We start from the raw sequence: 19,603 nt of genomic DNA on the forward strand, positions 1-19,603 counted from the left end.
CAATTTTTTTTTAACCTTATCCTTTTTATTCTGATGTGATTTAAGCATAGAAATGGAGTCAGAACATCATTGTTCATTGTTTATCTATGAATAATTGTAATATTAAATACAATTTTAAAAAATGTGACATCCGCCCAGAAAAACTGAATTCAGATATAATATATAATTTTATGGGGGCTGCTTAGTTGTTAATGAACCATTCATTTAGCAGGTATATTGACACAAAACACATATCTTGTACACCAGAACCTGGGGAAGAGTTGCATGGTAGAAGTAAAGAGAAGAATGTGCCTAGTTTGAAATCTGGGATGACCAGCGATGTTCTCTTTATAAGTGTGTGAATTAGACAATTTTCCTGTCCTGCTACGCATTCAAAATTTACTTTTGGGTGTCAGGGAAAATGTGTGGCGTAAAGGTACCTTACTGTCTTTAGGAATGTAGTGAATTAAAAGCAAAAGTTGTCAAAAATATAAATAGTAATGTGAAGTATAGATACCCCCAAAACTGACTTAAGTAGTACTTTAAAGTATTTTTACTTAAGTACTTCACACCACAGCCTATGTAGTAGCACATTTCTCCAAATAACCATATCTTTTCAAATTGGGATGGGTTTAATAATCGCTGCCCTTGTGAAAGAAAAGTTACAACCGTGCTGTTTTATATGAGCAAACTGTCACCATAATTAAAAATAAATTATACTTAAAATTGTATTTTATTGAATCACTTCAGAAGCGGAACTTAAACTTATAACATCCCCTATTGTCTGTTTCTAACCTGTTAGCTCTAATCTGCAAGTTCCGACGCAGGTGTTGAGCTTAGACTCAATAGTGGTGGGAAAATGTGGTTACCATCTTTCTTTGTTGTTGTTTTTTTCCAATGAAAGGTGAAACGGTAGTTACTGGAAACATGCACAGCTCGATAGTGTGATGAGTTTTTGGTTATTCAAAGCTGTTGGATGTTTATTTTTATCTGGGTCCATTTCTACATTTTAGTCATTAAGCAGCACTTATCTAGTGCTCAAGGGCACATACCACATACGATTATTCTAGTCGGCTGAGGGATTTGAATCAGTGACATTTCTGTTACCGGCCCATAACCGCTAGGCTATGTGCCACTCCTTGCCATCAAATTCGAGAATATGAGAGTGATCAGAGATCCTCAGACAAGAGGATTCCATAGTGGTAGCTTATTGTTCTTGAATTTGTAGAATTGTAGGTCTGTGGGAATACAACTTCTTCATACTTCTGTTTATGTGTACTTTTACCATGAAACAATCAAAATAAATTAAATCAGGGTTGGAGTGTTGAATTTTTTTTACCAGGAAAGTAATAGGGTTATCAAGAGAAGTAGCAAATACAGTAGAAGCTAAGGAAGTGTCCACGTTATTATTTTAGTACCCATTCTGTGATGTAAAGTGTTACCGAAATGTCTTAAGATACTTTTTTTCTCTACACTTACCATAGAAGGCCCTTTAACAAAATGTGCAAATGTTAGGCTACATTTTATTTAAATCTAATGGAATGTTAGTAATGTTAGGTTTGGTTTTCCATTAGATTTAAATCAAATGTAGCCTAACATTTGCACACATATACAGTATATATATATATTATATATATATATATATATAATACTATAATTAAGAGAAATTAATCATATAATTTTCACTTTCATCCAAAAAATGAAATAATTAGAGGAATAAAACCACTTTGAAAATTGACTTGGTGCCTTGAATGGTGAATCTTAATAATGTACTCTATTGAAAAAATAAGAGAATGCTCTCTTTATTATTGGGTATTCAATATAAAACAATAAGGCTGTGATTCAATCTGATTAACTTTGTCGGGCTACAGTATTGACAGTTTGTTAGATACATGCAGCAGGATGATTTTGTCACACATGAACACTTGTAAAATGGACAATGGTTGTGGCATTTATGACGTTGGACAGACGTTGATGTTGTTTGACAGATATGCATTTCCAGTAAAGTGGGCAACCTAATCTATTCTCCAACATGAGTGTCTTGGTATATTTTTCCAACATCTTTGAATTATTGATTGTTGTGTAAACATGTTCTGACAATCTACAATTCAACCTCTGATGCTAGTTCAAAAAGCACAGTAGTGTGCTAATATTTGTATTAGCCTTGTTAATATCAAAGACGGATATTTGACATAGGTGTGTAATTCGTTGCTCAGAGCACCACGTCATTACTTATGACTTTGGTGAACTATTCTGCACAACGAAGGCAAAATGCATTAACTACAATTTGGTTAAAACAATTAGTTAAGAATGAAATCAGGCTTTGTAGTATCTGTTTTATATTCTGACTAAGTGTACTGGTTCAATTATGTTCTGTTTCATAGAAAATTAATTGTGACATTTGCAGTAACTAGAAAATCCAATAATTTTTTTTGTTGTTGAAAACAGCAGTAACTGAAGTTACTACACTTTGGCATTGTTTCACCTTTTAACTGCAGTTACCTGCTCTGCCATACAAAGGCATAGAGCAGTAACTATGCAAACAGTGAAACAGAGAAACATGGTTTGAAAACGTATTTGCTGTCCAGCCAAATATGCTGTAGGTAGATAAATGACAATGTATTATCTTATTATGAAGTACTTTTTTATCCATATCAAGCATGACCACTGATTTTACCTATGACCCCTAAGTCAAATAAATAACCATACCAAGTCAAATAGAAAAACCACAAGAAAGTTGGATAAACAGATTGTAGATACTCACAAAGTCAAACATTTGTTTTATGTATAAGCATTCTATGTCATGAAATAGTCATCATCTTATGGTGGAAAAATGCTTCTAGGTAAGTACAATATAACATTCAAAACATAACATAAATATAGAATATAGTTAGATCTCTCAACCTGTTTCCATCAATCAGAAAAACAACAAAAAGTAGATTGTAGATACTGTACTTTGCCTTTTTATTACCCGTATAGTTGTTTAAGGTCATGCAAAGGCAGATTGCGGTGTCTGCGTTTTAGGGGTCATAGGAGGTCAAATCCGTGGTCATGGTTGATATGCATAAACATTACTTCATAATATGATGATACGTCCATGCATTATCACTACCATCTACCTTCAACATATTTGGCTGGCTATCAAATAAAACTTTAAAGCCATTTTTCTCAGTTTCACAGTTGGGGTAGTTAATGCATTTTGCCTTTGTAGGGCAGTATAAACATTAAAAGACATATGAAAATGCTATAAATGAATAGTAACAGAACATCAGATTGTTGAGTCAAAATCAATGGTCCCCATTTACAAGACTGAAAAGATATAGCCTTTGGTTTGTAATGTGAACCATTTCTTTATTCAACTTGATTTCTCAAACATGATTCAAAGGCATATGTCTTAGCACCATCTTGTGGAGAAAGACACAGGGGAGCAATGTCAGTATTAAAGGAGTAATCTGGGATTGGTACATCGAGGTCTACATCAACAGTATTTTTTGTTAGGAGGACCTTGAACATGGGTACATCAAGAATTCATCTCTTAGCTGAGTAGTATTGATAAATCTTGGGAAAAAAAAAATATATGTTATATATATATTTTTTATTCAGACAGTGAATGGGTGTGTCCCAATAGTATCTAATTTCTCCTGAAGTGTTCACGACTTCCCACAAGCATTAGATGTGGCGGCATGGGCTAGTGCCATTTCCACCATATTTCTTTCAAATCAGTGAAGGGAAGTGAACAACTGCACACTTTAGGAGGAAGGAGTGATAAGTAGATCATATAATTGGAACATACTGGAGCCCTTGTCAACGACCGCAGCAAGTGACGTCAGATTGGAGGAGCCGTTTGAAACCACAAGGCCCAAGTGATGGTGTTTCACTCATATCTTTATCTCTGCTCCAACTGAATACAATTATCTTCAGGTTCAATAGAGGACACATCAGAATCATCATAGAAATGTCTCTAGTATCTGTTGTCATTATTTACTTACTTTATTTAAGTAAGTGTCTGTACATCACTTACAGTAGTTTTTTTCCTACAATTCAACATGGTCAAGGAGCAAATGGAAATGACTAGAGGGAAATAGTTCCTGTCTGATTTTAAGTCTATGATTGATGCAAATATTGTGGACACATATTTGCTTTTAAGTTCTGCTAATGTATTTTTGTCTCAGTGTGTTGATGTTGTGATTTTGTCTTTGCAGTGGCAGTGGCAGGGCAGATATTGGACCAGGAGATTTCATGGACTAAGAAAAAGGGAGAGGCTGTGTCCTTCAGCTGTGAATACAATGATCAGTGTGGATCGTATGTCTTCTGGTACCAGAAGAAAGACAGAGAACCCTTTACCTTGATTCTCGACATCGCAAAGAGTAACTGCGCTGTTGATGCAAGCTACAACCATCCTCAAAAAGATGATTTCTCGTCCGTGAGAAATAACAGATGTGATCTGAAGATCCAGTTTGTTAAAGTCTCTCATTCTGCCACCTACTACTGTGCCTGCTATCGGTCTGGGAGCCCACAGAGAGAACTGATCCACACACCCTGTACAAAAACTCTGTGGTTATAATCAAGCTCTGAACTAATGGAGGAGAAAAAATAAGTTATTTTTGAACAGCAGGGAGGAACTGTTTGAAATGACACTCCCAGCTGGTGTTTCACCTCTCATCTTCATTATCGACTGTATGATACAAAACATACTTCAGTAAAGATCTGAGAAATCAATTAGATTTTCAGTGATCATTTACTTTTCATAATCATATTGTTTAATGTTATAATTTTATATAGCTTTTGATTTTCTCAATTCTTAAGCACATATTCACTGATCATGGAATGTGGTATAACAATATATTCCATTTTCTGGGCAAGTGGTTCATCCAAATATTTGAATGAAGTAACTTCAGTTTTTAGTGATCCCATTTCTGTTTTCCAGAGGCTGCTTCAGGACAGTGGCTGCAACAGGACCAAATATCAGAGACTAGGAGAGAGAGACATACAGTGGAGCAAAAAAAGTATTTAGACAGCCACCAATTGTGCAAGTTCTCCCACTTAAAAAGAGAGAGAGGCCTGTAATTTTCATCATAGGTACACTTAAACTATGACAGACAAATGAGAAAAAAATCCAGAAAATCACATTGTAAGATTTTTTATGAATTTATTTGCAAATTATGGTGAAAAATAAGTACTTGGTCACCTACAAACAATCAAGATTTCTGGCTCTCACAGACCGGTAACTTCTTCTTTAAGAGGTTCCTCTGTCCTCTACTCGTTACCTGTATTAATGGCACCTGTTTGAACTTGTTATCAGTATAAAAGACACCTGTCCACAACCTCAAACAGTCACACTCCAAACTCCACTATGGCCAAGACCAAAGAGCTGTCAAAGGACACCAGAAACAAAATTGTAGACCTGCACCAGGCTGGGAAGACTGAATCTGCAATAGGTAAGCAGCTTGGTTTGAAGAAATCAACTGTGGGAGCAATTATTAGGAAATGGAAGACATACAAGACCACTGATAATCTCCCTCGATCTGGGGCTCCACGCAAGATCTCACCCCGTGGGGAAAAATGATCACAAGAACGGTGAGCAAAAATACCAGAACCACACGGGGGGACCTAGTGAATGACCTACAGAGAGCTGGGACCAAAGTAACAAAGCCTACCATCAGTAACACACTACGCCGCCAGGGACTCAAATCCTGCAGTGCCAGGCGTGTCCCCCTGCTTAGGCAAGTACATGTCCAGGCCCGTGTTAAGTTTGCTAGCCTCTACTGACTCCCAAACCCGCATGCGGGAGCGTAATCATCGCCTGACACTAGTTAGCATAACGCAACAGACATAAATATCCCTAGAAAATATTCCTATTCATGAAAATCACATATTAAATATATTGAGACATTTGTTAATCACACTGTCATCTCAGATTTTCAAAATATGCTTTACAGCCAAAGCTAGACAAGCATTTGTGTAAGATTATCGATAGGCTAGCATAGCATTATGCCCTGCTAGCAGCAGGCAACCTTGTCACGAAAATCAGAAAAGCAATCAAATTAAATTGTTTACCTTTGATGAACTTCGGATGTTTTCACTCAAGAGACTCCCAGGTAGATAGCTTAACTTCATTTTATCCCAAAATATTATTTTTGTAGGCGAAATAGCTCCGTTTGTTCTTCACGTTTGGCTGAGAAATCATCCGGAAATTGCGGACACGACAACGCCAATTTTTTTCCCAAATTAGCTCCATAATATCGAAAGAAACATGGCAAACGTTGTTTAGAATCAATCCTCAAGGTGTTTTTCAAATATCTATTCGATAATATATCAACCGGGACAATTGGTTTCACAGTAGAAGTGATTGGAATAATGGCTACTTCTGTACTTTACGCAATATTTTCTCCGGGAGCATCATGTCATGTATTGTCATGTTGTGTCCTGTTCCTGTTCTTTCTCTTCACCCTGTCTCCCTCTGCTGGTCGTATTAGGTTACCTTTTCTTACCCTCCTTCCCCCAGCTGTTCCTTGTCTCCTCTAACTACCTCGTTCACCCCTTTTCCCACCTGTTCCCTTTTTCCCTCTGATTAGGTCTCTATATCTCTCTCTGTTCCTGCTTCTGTCTTTGTCGGATTCTCGTTTGTGTTTCTCATGCCTGAACCAGACTATCGTCGTGTTTGCTGCAACCTTGTCCTGTCGGAATCTGCCAGTTCATCTAACCTTGTCCTGTCCTGTCGGAATCTGCCTGTCCATCTGAGCCTACATGTGTTTCGTCATTAAAGAAACTCTGTTTTGTTAATTCGCTTTTGGGTCCTCATTCACGCACCTGACAGAAGAATCCGACCAAGAATGGACCCAGCGACTTCGGATCCTCTCCACTCAGCCGTCGAGATCCAGGGAGCGATGCTAGGCAGACACGAGCAGGAATTGTCTGCTGCTCGACATGCCGTTGAGACCCTGGCCGCCCAAGTCTCCAACCTCACAGAACAGGTTCACCATCTCCGCCTCGATCCACCGGCCACTTCCAGGGCTTTCGAATCTCCGGAGCCCAGAATCACTAACCCGCCGTGTTACTCTGGGGAGCCCACTGAATGCCGCTCGTTCCTCACCCAGTGTGATATTGTGTTTTCTCTCCAGCCCAACACTTACTCCAGGAGCACTGCTCGTATCGCCTACGTCATATCTCTCCTTACTGGACGGGCTCGTGAGTGGGGCACGGCAATCTGGGAGGCAAGGGCTGAGTGTACTAACCAGTATCAGGACTTTAAGGAGGAGATGATACGGGTTTTTGATCGATCTGTTTTTGGGGAGGAAGCTTCCAGGGTCCTGTCTTCCCTATGTCAAGGTAATCGATCCATAACAGACTACTCTATTGAGTTTCGCACTCTTGCTGCCTCCAGTGACTGGAACGAGCCGGCTTTGCTCGCTCGTTTACTGGAGGGTCTCCGCGCGGAGGTAAAGGATGAGATTCTCTCCCGGGAGGTTCCTTCCAGCGTGGATTCCTTGATTGAACTCGCTATTCGCATAGAGCGACGGGTTGATCTTCGTCACCGAGCTCGTGGAAAGGAGCTCGCGTTCTCCGTTGCCCCCCTCTCCGCATCACTACCATCTTCCTCTGCCGGCTCGGGTGCTGAGCCTATGCAGCTGGGAGGTATCCGCATCTCGACTAAAGAGAGGGAACGGAGAATCACCAACCGCCTCTGTCTCTATTGCGGTTCCGCTGGTCATTTTGTCACTTCATGTCCAGTAAAAGCCAGAGCTCATCAGTAAGCGGAGGGCTACTGGTGAGCGCTACTACTCCTGTCTCTCCTTCAAGATCCTGCACTACCTTGTCGGTCCATCTACGCTGGACCGGTTCGTCAGCTTCCTGCAGTGCCTTGATAGACTCTGGGGCGGAGGGCTGTTTTATGGACGAGACCTGGGCTCGGGAACATGACATTCCTCTCAGACAGTTAAGGGAGCCCACGGCCTTGTTCGCTTTGGATGGTAGTCCTCTCCCCAGGATTCAGCGTGAGACGCTACCTTTAACCCTCACTGTCTCTGGTAATCATAGCGAAACCATTTCTTTTTTGATTTTTCGTTCACCTTTTACACCTGTTGTTTTGGGCCATCCCTGGCTAGTTTGTCATAATCCTTCTATTAATTGGTCTAGTAATTCTATCCTCTCCTGGAACGTCTCTTGTCATGTGAAATGTTTAATGTCTGCTATCCCTCCTGTTTCCTCTGTCTCTTCTTCACAGGAGGAGCCTGGTGATTTGACAGGGGTGCCGGAGGAATATCACGATCTGCGCACGGTGTTCAGTCGGTCCAGGGCCACCTCTCTTCCTCCACACCGGTCGTATGATTGTAGTATTGATCTCCTTCCGGGAACCACTCCCCCCCGGGGTAGACTATACTCTCTGTCGGCTCCCGAACGTAAGGCTCTCGAAGATTATTTGTCTGTAGCTCTTGACGCCGGTACCATTGTCCCCTCCTCCTCTCCCGCCGGAGCGGGGTTTTTTTTTGTCAAGAAGAAGGACGGGTCTCTGCGTCCCTGCATAGATTATCGAGGGCTGAATGACATAACAGTGAAGAATCGTTATCCGCTTCCTCTTATGTCTTCAGCCTTCGAGATCCTGCAGGGAGCCAGGTTTTTCACTAAGTTGGACCTTCGTAACGCTTACCATCTCGTGCGCATCAGGGAGGGGGACGAGTGGAAGACGGCATTTAACACTCCGTTAGGGCACTTTGAATACCGGGTTCTTCCTTTCGGCCTCGCTAACGCTCCAGCTGTCTTTCAGGCATTAGTCAATGACGTCCTGAGAGACATGCTGAACATCTTTGTTTTCGTTTACCTTGACGATATCCTGATTTTTTCACCGTCACTCCAGATTCATGTTCAGCACGTTCGACGTGTCCTCCAGCGCCTTTTAGAGAATTGTCTTTTTGTGAAGGCTGAGAAGTGCACTTTTCATGCCTCCTCCGTCACATTTCTCGGTTCTGTTATTTCCGCTGAAGGCATTAAGATGGATCCCGCTAAGGTCCAAGCTGTCATTGATTGGCCCGTCCCTAAGTCACGCGTCGAGCTGCAGCGCTTTCTCGGCTTCGCGAACTTCTATCGTTGTTTCATCCGTAATTTCGGTCAGGTGGCAGCTCCTCTCACAGCCCTTACTTCTGTCAAGACGTGCTTTAAGTGGTCCGTTTCCGCCCAGGGAGCTTTCGATCTCCTCAAGAATCGTTTTACTTCCGCACCTATCCTTGTTACACCTGACGTCTCTAGACAGTTCGTTGTCGAGGTTGACGCGTCAGAGGTGGGCGTGGGAGCCATTCTTTCTCAGCGCTCCCTCTCTGACGACAAGGTCCACCCTTGCGCGTATTTTTCTCATCGCCTGTCGCCGTCGGAACGTAACTATGATGTGGGAAACCGCGAACTGCTCGCCATCCGCTTAGCCCTAGGCGAATGGCGACAGTGGTTGGAGGGGGCGACCGTTCCTTTTGTCGTTTGGACTGACCATAGGAACCTTGAGTACATCCGTTCTGCCAAACGACTTAATGCGCGTCAGGCTCGTTTTTCGCTCGTTTCGAGTTCGTGATTTCTTATCGTCCGGGCTCTAAGAACACCAAGCCTAATGCTTTATTTCGTCTCTTCAGTTCTTCAGTAGCCTCCACTGACCCCGAGGGGATTCTCCCTGAGGGGCGTGTTGTCGGGTTGGCTGTCTGGGGAATTGAGAGGCAGGTAAAGCAAGCACTCACTCACACATGGCCCCATTCATTCTTTCCTTTACACGGATCAGTCGTCCTGGTCCCTTTGCAAAAAAACAGCCCCTAAGCATGATGTTTCCACCCCCATGCTTCACAGTAGTTATGGTGTTCTTTGTCCTCCAAACACGACGAGTTGAGTTTTTACCAAAAAGTTATATATCCGTCGCCGCGCGCTTGTCCTAGGAACCTTCTTTTCGTTCCCGTTCCTACTCGTCTGGCCGTTCTTCAGTGGGCTCACTCTGCCAAGTTAGCCGGCCACCCTGGCGTTCGGGGTACGCTTGCTTCCATTCGCCAGCGTTTTTGGTGGCCCACCCGGGAGCATGACACGCGTCGTTTCGTGGCTGCTTGTTCGGTCTGCGCGCAGACTAAGTCCGGTAACTCCCCTCCTGCCGGCCGTCTCAGGCCGCTTCCCATTCCCTCTCGACCGTGGTCTCACATCGCCTTAGATTTTATCACCGGACTGCCTTCGTCAGCGGGGAAGACTGTTATTCTTACGGTTGTCAATAGGTTCTCTAAGGCGGCTCATTTTATTCCCCTTGCTAAGCTTCCTTCTGCTAAAGAGACGGCACAAATCATCATCGAGAATGTTTTCAGAATTCATGGCCTTCCGTCAGACGTCGTTTCGGACAGGGGTCCGCAATTCACGTCTCAATTTTGGAGGGAGTTTTGCCGTTTGATTGGGGCTTCCGTCAGTCTCTCTTCCGGCTTTCACCCCCAGTCTAACGGTCCAGCAGAACGGGCCAATCAGACTATTGGTCGCATCTTACGCAGTCTTTCTTTTCGTAACCCTGCGTCTTGGTCAGAACAGCTCCCCTGGGCAGAATACGCCCACAACTCGCTTCCTTCGTCTGCGACCGGGCTATCTCCTTTTCAGAGTAGCCTCGGGTACCAGCCTCCGCTGTTCTCGTCTCAGTTCGCCGAGTCCAGCGTCCCCTCCGCTCAGGCTTTTGTCCAACGTTGCGAGCGCACCTGGAAGAGGGTCAGGTCTGCACTTTGCCGTTATAGGGGTCAGACTGTGAGAGCCGCTAATAAGCGTAGAACTAAGAGTCCTAGATATTGTCGCGGTCAGAGAGTTTGGCTCTCCACTCAGAACCTTCCCCTTAAGACAGCTTCTCGCAAGCTGACCCCGCGGTTCATTGGTCCGTTCCGTATTTCTCAGATCATTAATCCTGTCGCAGTGCGACTTCTTCTTCCGCGATATCTTCGTCGCGTCCACCCGGTCTTCCATGTCTCCTGTGTTAAGCCCGTTCTTCGCGCTCCCGCTCGTCTTCCCCCCCCCCCCCATCCTTGTCGAGGGCGCACCTATCTACAAGGTCCGTAAGATTTTGGACATGCGTCCTCGGGGCCGTGGTCATCAGTACCTAGTGGATTGGGAGGGGTACGGTCCTGAGGAAAGGAGTTGGGTTCCCTCTCGGGACGTGCTGGACCGTTCGCTGATCGATGATTTCCTCCGTTGCCGCCAGGTTTCCTCCTCGAGTGCGCCAGGAGGCGCTCGGTGAGTGGGGGGGTACTGTCATGTATTGTCATGTTGTGTCCTGTTCCTGTTCTTTCTCTTCACCCTGTCTCCCTCTGCTGGTCGTATTAGGTTACCTTTTCTTACCCTCCTTCCCCCAGCTGTTCCTTGTCTCCTCTAACTACCTCGTTCACCCCTTTTCCCACCTGTTCCCTTTTTCCCTCTGATTAGGTCTCTATATCTCTCTCTGTTCCTGCTTCTGTCTTTGTCGGATTCTCGTTTGTGTTTCTCATGCCTGAACCAGACTATCGTCGTGTTTGCTGCAACCTTGTCCTGTCGGAATCTGCCAGTTCATCTAACCTTGTCCTGTCCTGTCGGAATCTGCCTGTCCATCTGAGCCTACATGTGTTTCGTCATTAAAGAAACTCTGTTTTGTTAATTCGCTTTTGGGTCCTCATTCACGCACCTGACACATCATGTGACCACTTGCGCAATGTAGCCCCCTACGGCTATTCTTCAACATAAATGCGTAAAACTACGTCACAATGCTGTAGACACCTTGGGGAATACGTAGAAAGCGTAAGCCTGTTCGTAGCACATTCATAGCTCTATAGGGACTCATTGGCACGCAACGCTTTCAAAATATGGGGCACTTCCGGATTGGATTTTTCTCAGGCTTTCGCCTGCAACATCAGTTCTGTTATACTCACAGACAATATCTTTACAGTTTTGGAAACGTTAGAGTGTTTTCTATCCTAAGCTGTCAATTATATGCATATTCTAGCATCTTGTCCAGACAAAATATCCCGTTTAAAACGGGAAAGTTTTTTTTATTCCAAAAATGAAAATAGTGCCCCTAGAGTCGCAAGAGGCTAGAGAGCATTTGGATGATCCAGAAGAAGATTGGGAGAATGTCATATGGTCAGATGAAACCAAAATATAACTTTTTGGTAAAAACTCAACTCGTCGTGTTTGGAGGACAAAGAACACCATAACTACTGTGAAGCATGGGGGTGGAAACATCATGCTTAGGGGCTGTTTTTTTGCAAAGGGACCAGGACGACTGATCCGTGTAAAGGAAAGAATGAATGGGGCCATGTATCGTGAGATTTTGAGTGAAAACCTCCTTCCATCAGCAAGGGCATTGAAGATGAAATGTGGCTGGGTCTTTCAGCATGACAATGATCCCAAATACACCACCCGGGCAACGAAGGAGTGGCTTCATGTGAGGGTGTCTGAGTGTCACAGATAGTCAGAATATGAATGTCATCTGTTACAAGCAAGTTATTGACTCCATGATCCTTTTTTCTTAGGCTACATTTGCTATCGTTTTTTGTTTAAAAAAAATGGCGACCAAATTACCACCCCATCGACGGGGGGGATTGCGTGGTAAACCTCCAGGAGAACGCTGCACTTCCCAGGAGTCACGTGTACCCATTGTCACAGGAGGAGACGTTGGCTATGGCGACATATGTCACGGAATCTCTGAGACAGGGATACATTCGGCCCTCCATGTCACCCGTCTCCTCGAGTTTCTTTTTTGTGAAAATTATCGAGGTCTAAATTCGATCACAGTGGGATTTAGTTATCCGCTACCTCTCATCGCTACGGCGGTGGAATAATTCCACGTAGCGAGTTTTTTCACGAAACTGGACCTCAGGAGCGCACATAATCTGGTGCGTATTCGGGATGGAGACGAGTGGAAAACCTTGTTTAGTATCACATCAGGCCACTATGAGTACCTCGTCATGCCATATGGGTTAAAGAATGCTCCAGCCGTCTTTCAATCCTTTGTAGATGAGATTCTCAGGGACCTGCATGGGCAGGGTGTGGTGGTGTACACTGATGCCATCTTGATCTTTTCTGCCACACGCATGTCTCCCTGGTGCACAAGGTACTTGGGCGACTGTTGGAGCATGACCTATACGTCAAGGCTGAGAAATGTGTGTTCTCCAAACGAGCCGTTTCCTTCCTGGGTTATCGCATTTCCACCTCGGGGGTGGTGATGGAGTGTGACCGTGTTAACACAGTGTGTAATTGGCCGACTCCGACCACGGTAAAGGAGGTGCAGTGGTTTTTAGGGTTTGCCAATTACTACCGGAGGTTTATCCGGGGTGTTGGCCAGTGGCAGCTCCTATTATCTCACTGCTGAAGGGGGGCCGGTGCGTTTACGGTGGTCCGCAGAGGCGGACGGAGCTTTCAATCGGTTGAAGGCGCTGTTTACTGACGTGTTGGCGCATCCGGACCCCTCGTTAGCGTTCATAGTGGAGGTGGATGCGTCCGAGGCTGAGGTTGGAGCCGTGCTGTCACAGTGCTCGGGCACGCCACCGAAGCTCCGCCCCTGCGCTTTCTTTTCGAAGAAGCTGGGTCCGGCGGAGCGGAACTATGATGTGTGGGACCGGGAGTTGTTAGCTGTGGTAAAAGCCCTGAAGGTGTGGAGACACTGGCTTGAGGGGGCTAAACACCCTTTCCTCATCTGGACTGACCACCGCAATCTGTAGTATATCCGGGCGGCGAGGAGACTGAATCCTTGTCACGCTAGGTGGGCCATGTTCTTTACCCGATTTAGATTTACGATCTCTTATAGACCAGGTTCTCTCAACACTAAGGCCGACGCGCTGTCCCGTCTCTATGACACTGAGGACCGGTCCATCGATCCTACTCCCATCCTTCCAGCTTCTAGGCTGGTGGCTCCGGTGGTATGGGAGGTGGACACGGACATCGAGCGGGCGTTGCGGTTGGAACCTGCGCCTTCACAGTGTCCTACCGGTCTCAGGTACGTGCCGCTTGGTGTCCATGATCAATTGATTCGGTGGGCTCACACACTACCCTCTTCAGGTCATCCGGGGATTGCGAGGACAGTGCGGGGTCTTAGGGAGAAATACTGTTGGCCCACCTTAGCCAAGGACGTGAGGCTCTATGTCTCCTCCTGTTTGGTGTGCGCCCAGAGTAATGCTCCTAGGCACCTGCCTAGAGGGAAACTACAGCCCCTCCCGGTTCCACAACGGCCCTGGTCTCATCTGTCGGTGGACTTTCTTGCTGATCTTCCCCCGTCTCAGGGGAACACTACCATTCTGGTCGTTGTGGATCGGTTCTCTAAGTCCTGCCGTCTCGTCCCATTGCCTGGTCTTCCTACGGCCCTAAAGACTGCGGAGGCTCTATTTACCCACGTCTTCCGGCACTACGGGGTGCCGGAGGACATCGTATCTGATCGGGGTCCCCAGTTCACGTCCCGTGTTTGGAGGAGATTTATGTAACGTCTGGTGGTCTCGGTCAGCCTGACCTCTGGTTATCACCCCGAGAGTAATGGGCAGGTGGAGAGAGTGAACCAGGAAGTGGGTAGGTTTCTGCGGTCATATTGCCAGGACCGGCCAGGAGAATGGGCGAGGTACGTCCATTGGCGGAGTTGGCCCAGAACTCACTCCGTCACTCCTCCACGAACATGTCGCCATTCCAATGCCGCCATTCCAATGCGTGCTGGGCTACCAGCCGGTCCTGGCTCCGTGGCATCAAGAGTCAGACCGAAGCTCCTGCGGTGGAGGAGTGGGTACAGCGCTCTAGGGAGACCTGGAGGGCAGTCCAGGACGCTCTCAAGCAGGCCGGTGGACGGCAGAAGAAGAGCGCTGACCGCCACCGCAGTGAGGCACCTGTGTTCGCACCAGGTCTGGCTCTCGACCCGAAAACTGGCCTCCGCCTGCCCTGCCGGAAGCTGGAGCCGCAGTGTGTGGGGCCATTTAAAGTCCTGAGGAGGATAAACGAGATGTGTTATAGATTACAACTTCCCTCTTACTATCGCATTAACCCCTCGTTTCATGTGTCTCTCCTCAGGCCAGTTTTAGCTGGTCCCCTACAAGAAGGTGAGGTGCCGGAGGTCCCTCCGCCCCCTCTGGACATCGAGGGGTCCCCGGCGTACATGGTACGAGATATTCTGGACTCGAGACGCCGGGTGAGGTGCCTGCAGTACCTCGTGGACTGGCAGGGGTACGGAGGAGAGGTGCTGGGTACCGATGGGGGACAATTTGGATCCTTCTCTCCTCAAAGACTTCAACCGCCTCCACCCGGATCGCCCTGCACCTCGCCCTCCAGGTCGCCCTTGAGGCCGGGGTCGGCGGGCTGCGGGAGCCGCGCGTCAGGGGTGGTGGGTACTGTCATGAATCCCGCCGAAGATGGTGCCTCTTCCTGTTCGGGAAGCGCTCGGCGGTCGTCATCGCCGGCCTAATGACTGCCACCGATCCCCTTTTCTGCTTTATTTAGTGTTGTCTGATTAGTTGCACCTGTTTCTTGTTTGGGTTTTGGTTTTGGGCAATTTAAACACGATAGGCCCGCCGGCTTTTGTGCGGGCTTGTTTTTTCTGTTATTGGTGTGTGTATATTTTGTTGATCCTATTTTCCGAACCGTTTCATCCTGTTTGTTTGGACTGGGTCTTTTAGCGCCCGTGTGTGTGGCTTTGACCGACACTCTGTTGTTTGGGAATAAATATCCACGTATCAAACTACCCTGCTCTCTGCGCCTGACTCCTCCACCTACTACTTCTAGAAGTCCTGACATTTTTGGGGTGCATGAGGCCCCTGAACCTTTGAACTCTTAACACAAGCCCTGCCAAACACAGTGCAGACTACTTTTTGACAAGGGAATTTTCACTGTGTATGTACTTGTATTTGGATCTGGTACGAAACTTTTTGTGACAGGTAAGATATTAATTCCTCTGATTTTCAGCAGATAAACAAAGCAGTAGTCATTGGAAATTAATAATTCATCTATATGTCTAATCAGTTTCCAAAATAATTGAGAAAACATCCTGCAGCATTGCTCCACAAATATTTATTGTTCAACTTTATTTTTGTTCAACTTATGTTCGAAAATAAAAACAATTTATGAATTTAAAAGCCTGTTATTAGCCTGTAGAATGTATCATTCTGATTTTCAATTACGCCATATGAACAATTTACAGTATATTGCATGTCCTTTACTCTTAGAGATATCAGTTAAATTTGTGATAGAAATGTAAAGTAATTTGATATCGGGGAAGAATATTGAACTGTTTACTGAAATAGTAATCTTATGATTTAAATGATTTTGAAAGTTTAATTTACATTATATAGAAATAAGATATTCCAGAAAGGATATTTCTTATGAAAAAAAAAATCTACTTCATTTATTTATGTATGTAATCAATTGTTTACTTGAATATAGACAGTAAAGCTGGATATAAAACAAATGCTGGGGGACATCATGATTCAACAGACTACCTCTGAAGTCTGACAACTTTTGTGTGATGTCCCTTTATTAAAGAAGACTGTAAATGTTATTGTTTCTCTTGAAAATCAGACAACAATAGTGTACAAAAACCCAAAGTGACGGTCTACCCAGCATCCAAACCTGAGCCAAATAGGAAAACCACCCTTCTATGTCTGGCTAGAGACATGTTTCCAGACTTGGTCAAGATTTCATGGAAGATGGTGAATGAAAATGGCCGAACAGTAGAGGTACTCAAAGAGCTGGAGCAGATGGAGGAAGGACGGACGACCAGTATGATCATCATTGATAAAGACAAGACATACAGGAACAAATACATCTGTTCTGTGGAGCATGAAGGGGGCCCTCAAGATGTTGACATACCAGAAGGTAAAGACAATCATTGAAATTGTTTTTACATTAGTATGTATTATTAATGTAATATGTATAAATGTATATGTTTATATGAGTAGGCAGTCATGTAATCTGAAAATGGAATATTACCTTTTCAAAGGTAAAAATAAATGACTAGCCTACATAAAAATTGGACCGACACTTGGTAATTGCACAGGAATATTGTCTAGTTAGTTTCGCAAGTTTAAACAAATCTTATTTTTTTGTGTAACTATTAGTCTATCCCTGACAGTAGCCTCCATAATGCTCTGAAAAAAGTATAATTTAATGTGACCTTTTTACATCACGTTCTCAGAGGAACCAACTGAAGCTTCTCCAACCACCATGGCTGCACCAACCACTTTGCACGTTACCTGTGGTAAGATTTATGTTTATTTACTTCATGCAGGGTTGGGGTTAAATTTTAAAAAACGAAATCTTGTAATATTTATTTATTTAGCATTTTTTTATGGAATCATGTGTGCATCCGTCTAAAAATGGCATATCACAATTTCAAAGTAAAAAAGAAAGTACATAACAATTGGACTCACACTTGTTAATAACATAGGAATGTTGTGTATCTAGTTGGTTTTGCAAGTAAACAAATAAAAAAACGACATAACTTGCCATAACTGTAGCAACAGATATATGGCATGGCTGGAACTTTTGAATTATCTGACAGTAGATAATGCTATTTTTTTTCTTTTAATATTTAATTTTTCCATCTCATTCTCAGATGAACCAACTGAAGCTCCTCAAACCACCATGGCTTCACCAACCACTCTGCAGGTTACCAACGGTAAATATTTAAGTGTATGTCATGCAGTTTTGGGGTCTATTCAAATAATTAAAAGGTGGAAAAAATATATAATCTAACAGATTCAGATATGGTGAAGTTGCATTATTCAGGAGTGTAATATGGATAGATGAGAAGATGTTGAAAAGTGTGACAAAAGTGATTTAATATGATATATATGGTCAATTTGAGATGTGGCGCAAGAATGATGCTTTGCATGGCCACATCCAAAGGTAAGGGAAGAATGTTTTGTAAAAGAGAAACATTTTAAGTCTCGTGACCTGCGGAGAGATGGCACTGTCTAATGAATCTAAAAGCGTTGACAGATCCAGGTTTTGTGAGACCGCATTCACGATAAACGCTGCATATGTAGGCTTAATTGTAAACAGCCGACAAAGTGCAATCAGATCGATTCAATCCTTTGGCAGGTTGAAATCAAATTGTATTTGTCACATGCGCCGAATACATCAGGTGTAGTAGACCTTACTGTGAAATTCTTACTTACAAGCCCTTTACCAACAATGCAGTTTTAAAAAGATAAGAAATAAAAGTAACAAATAATTAAAGAGCAGTACAGGGGGTACCGGGACAGAGTCAATGTGCGGGGGCACCGGTTAGTTGAGGTAATTGAAGAAATAGGAATAGCGGCCTTTAAAGGCAATGTTCTGGTGTTCGTAGAGATCCCATCCATGTTAAACGTTGCACATGTTGGCTTGTTTGGAAATGGCTTTAAAAAACGCATTGCTTACAACCCATGATCGGATTGAATCTTGTCCTTTCTCTTAAAAAAATGTATGATCAATATTTTATTAACATTTTTTATATAGAAACAACAGAATACAACAAATACAAAGCAATAGGACCCAGCAAACTCATGAAAAAAGAGAAGATAAAAAAAAGGAACAAGATGACAGCAAACAAAAAACAACAGAAAACTGAATATATTAAATTAAAATCTCTGGCTAATTTACTCTTTTCTTTTCCCCAGATCCCTTCAAGTCCATATGCAGTCTGAACTTGGCCTCTCTGGTTTACACAGTGATGATAGTGAAGAGCATGGTGTACTGCTATGGGCTCTCTTTACTGCTGCACTACAGGAACATGGGATGTAGACCCAAAGCCTCTACACAAATTCATTGAAATGATATCCTTATATATAGTGTTTCCTTCCTTAAAATAAATATCACATAATATTAACCTTTGATGATTGTGGGAGCCACCCACTGCAGACACTTGAATACGGTTCAGCTAAGGAGAGCAAATCTTGATGGTAGAAATATGATTGAAATATTGACAGTTTTATTAAAGTTGCCTTGCTATATGTCATAGCGTCAAATTACTTTTTTACTAAATCTGTATTTGATTTATGCAAAAATCTTTACCTAATCATCATATTTCTTTAAATATGTCCATATTAAATATATAGGCCCTTGAGTTCTAAATATGTATCATTATGCAAAATAATATTTAGTAACTTGTCGTGTGTGTAATGAAGTGTATTTTTTCAAGCAATTATTTTGTTTTCTGACAGTATTTCATATTTCACTTCATATTATTTCAGTCATTTACCATGCATAATAGAAAATCCAGCTTTTTTGCTTTTAAAAACTAAACTTATCTATGAGTGAAATCATTAATTTGTGTTTTTTTACATTGATACAATGTTGTTGTTGTTTATTCATATCCTTTCAGATGGGGATGGGTTTAATTATCGCTGCCTTCATGAAAGAAATTTTAAACAAACATGGTTCTGCAATGTATTGTATAGCCTACATTTTGTACAGTTCCGTGCTATTTTGAATGAGGAAACTGTCAACATAATAAAATAAATTAAGGTTTCTTAAAACCCCCAAAACATTGTATGTTTTCTAAGATCATATATGCTAATTTTAGAAAAAGTTATTTGAATGAATTGCATCAGAAGAACCCCTATTCTCTGTTTTCTTCCTGTTTGCTTAAATTTGCATGTTCCGACGCAGGTGTTGAGCCTATAGACTCAATAGCGGTGGGAAAATGTGGTTG

The 19,603-nt window shown here is 43.4% G+C and overlaps 1 protein-coding gene across 1 annotated transcript; it reads left to right on the forward strand.

Annotated features, from left to right (window-relative positions):
- The first annotated feature begins 3,853 nt into the window (after window positions 1–3,853).
- Window positions 3,854–18,852, forward strand: LOC110536623 (immunoglobulin lambda-1 light chain-like). Its single transcript, XM_090190219.1, has 8 exons — window positions 3,854–3,977; window positions 4,182–4,482; window positions 12,818–12,828; window positions 15,810–15,845; window positions 16,486–16,782; window positions 17,102–17,164; window positions 17,522–17,584; window positions 18,570–18,852. Exons 1-8 carry the CDS (start codon window positions 3,935–3,937, stop codon window positions 18,719–18,721), a joined length of 966 nt encoding a protein of 321 aa, XP_090046345.1. The 5' UTR covers window positions 3,854–3,934; the 3' UTR covers window positions 18,722–18,852.
- Window positions 18,853–19,603: the final 751 nt, after the last annotated feature.

This window comes from Oncorhynchus mykiss, chromosome 11, assembly GCF_057628025.1.
Source record: "Oncorhynchus mykiss isolate SJ-2025 chromosome 11, ASM5762802v1, whole genome shotgun sequence".
NCBI classification, from domain to species: Eukaryota; Metazoa; Chordata; class Actinopteri; order Salmoniformes; family Salmonidae; genus Oncorhynchus; species Oncorhynchus mykiss.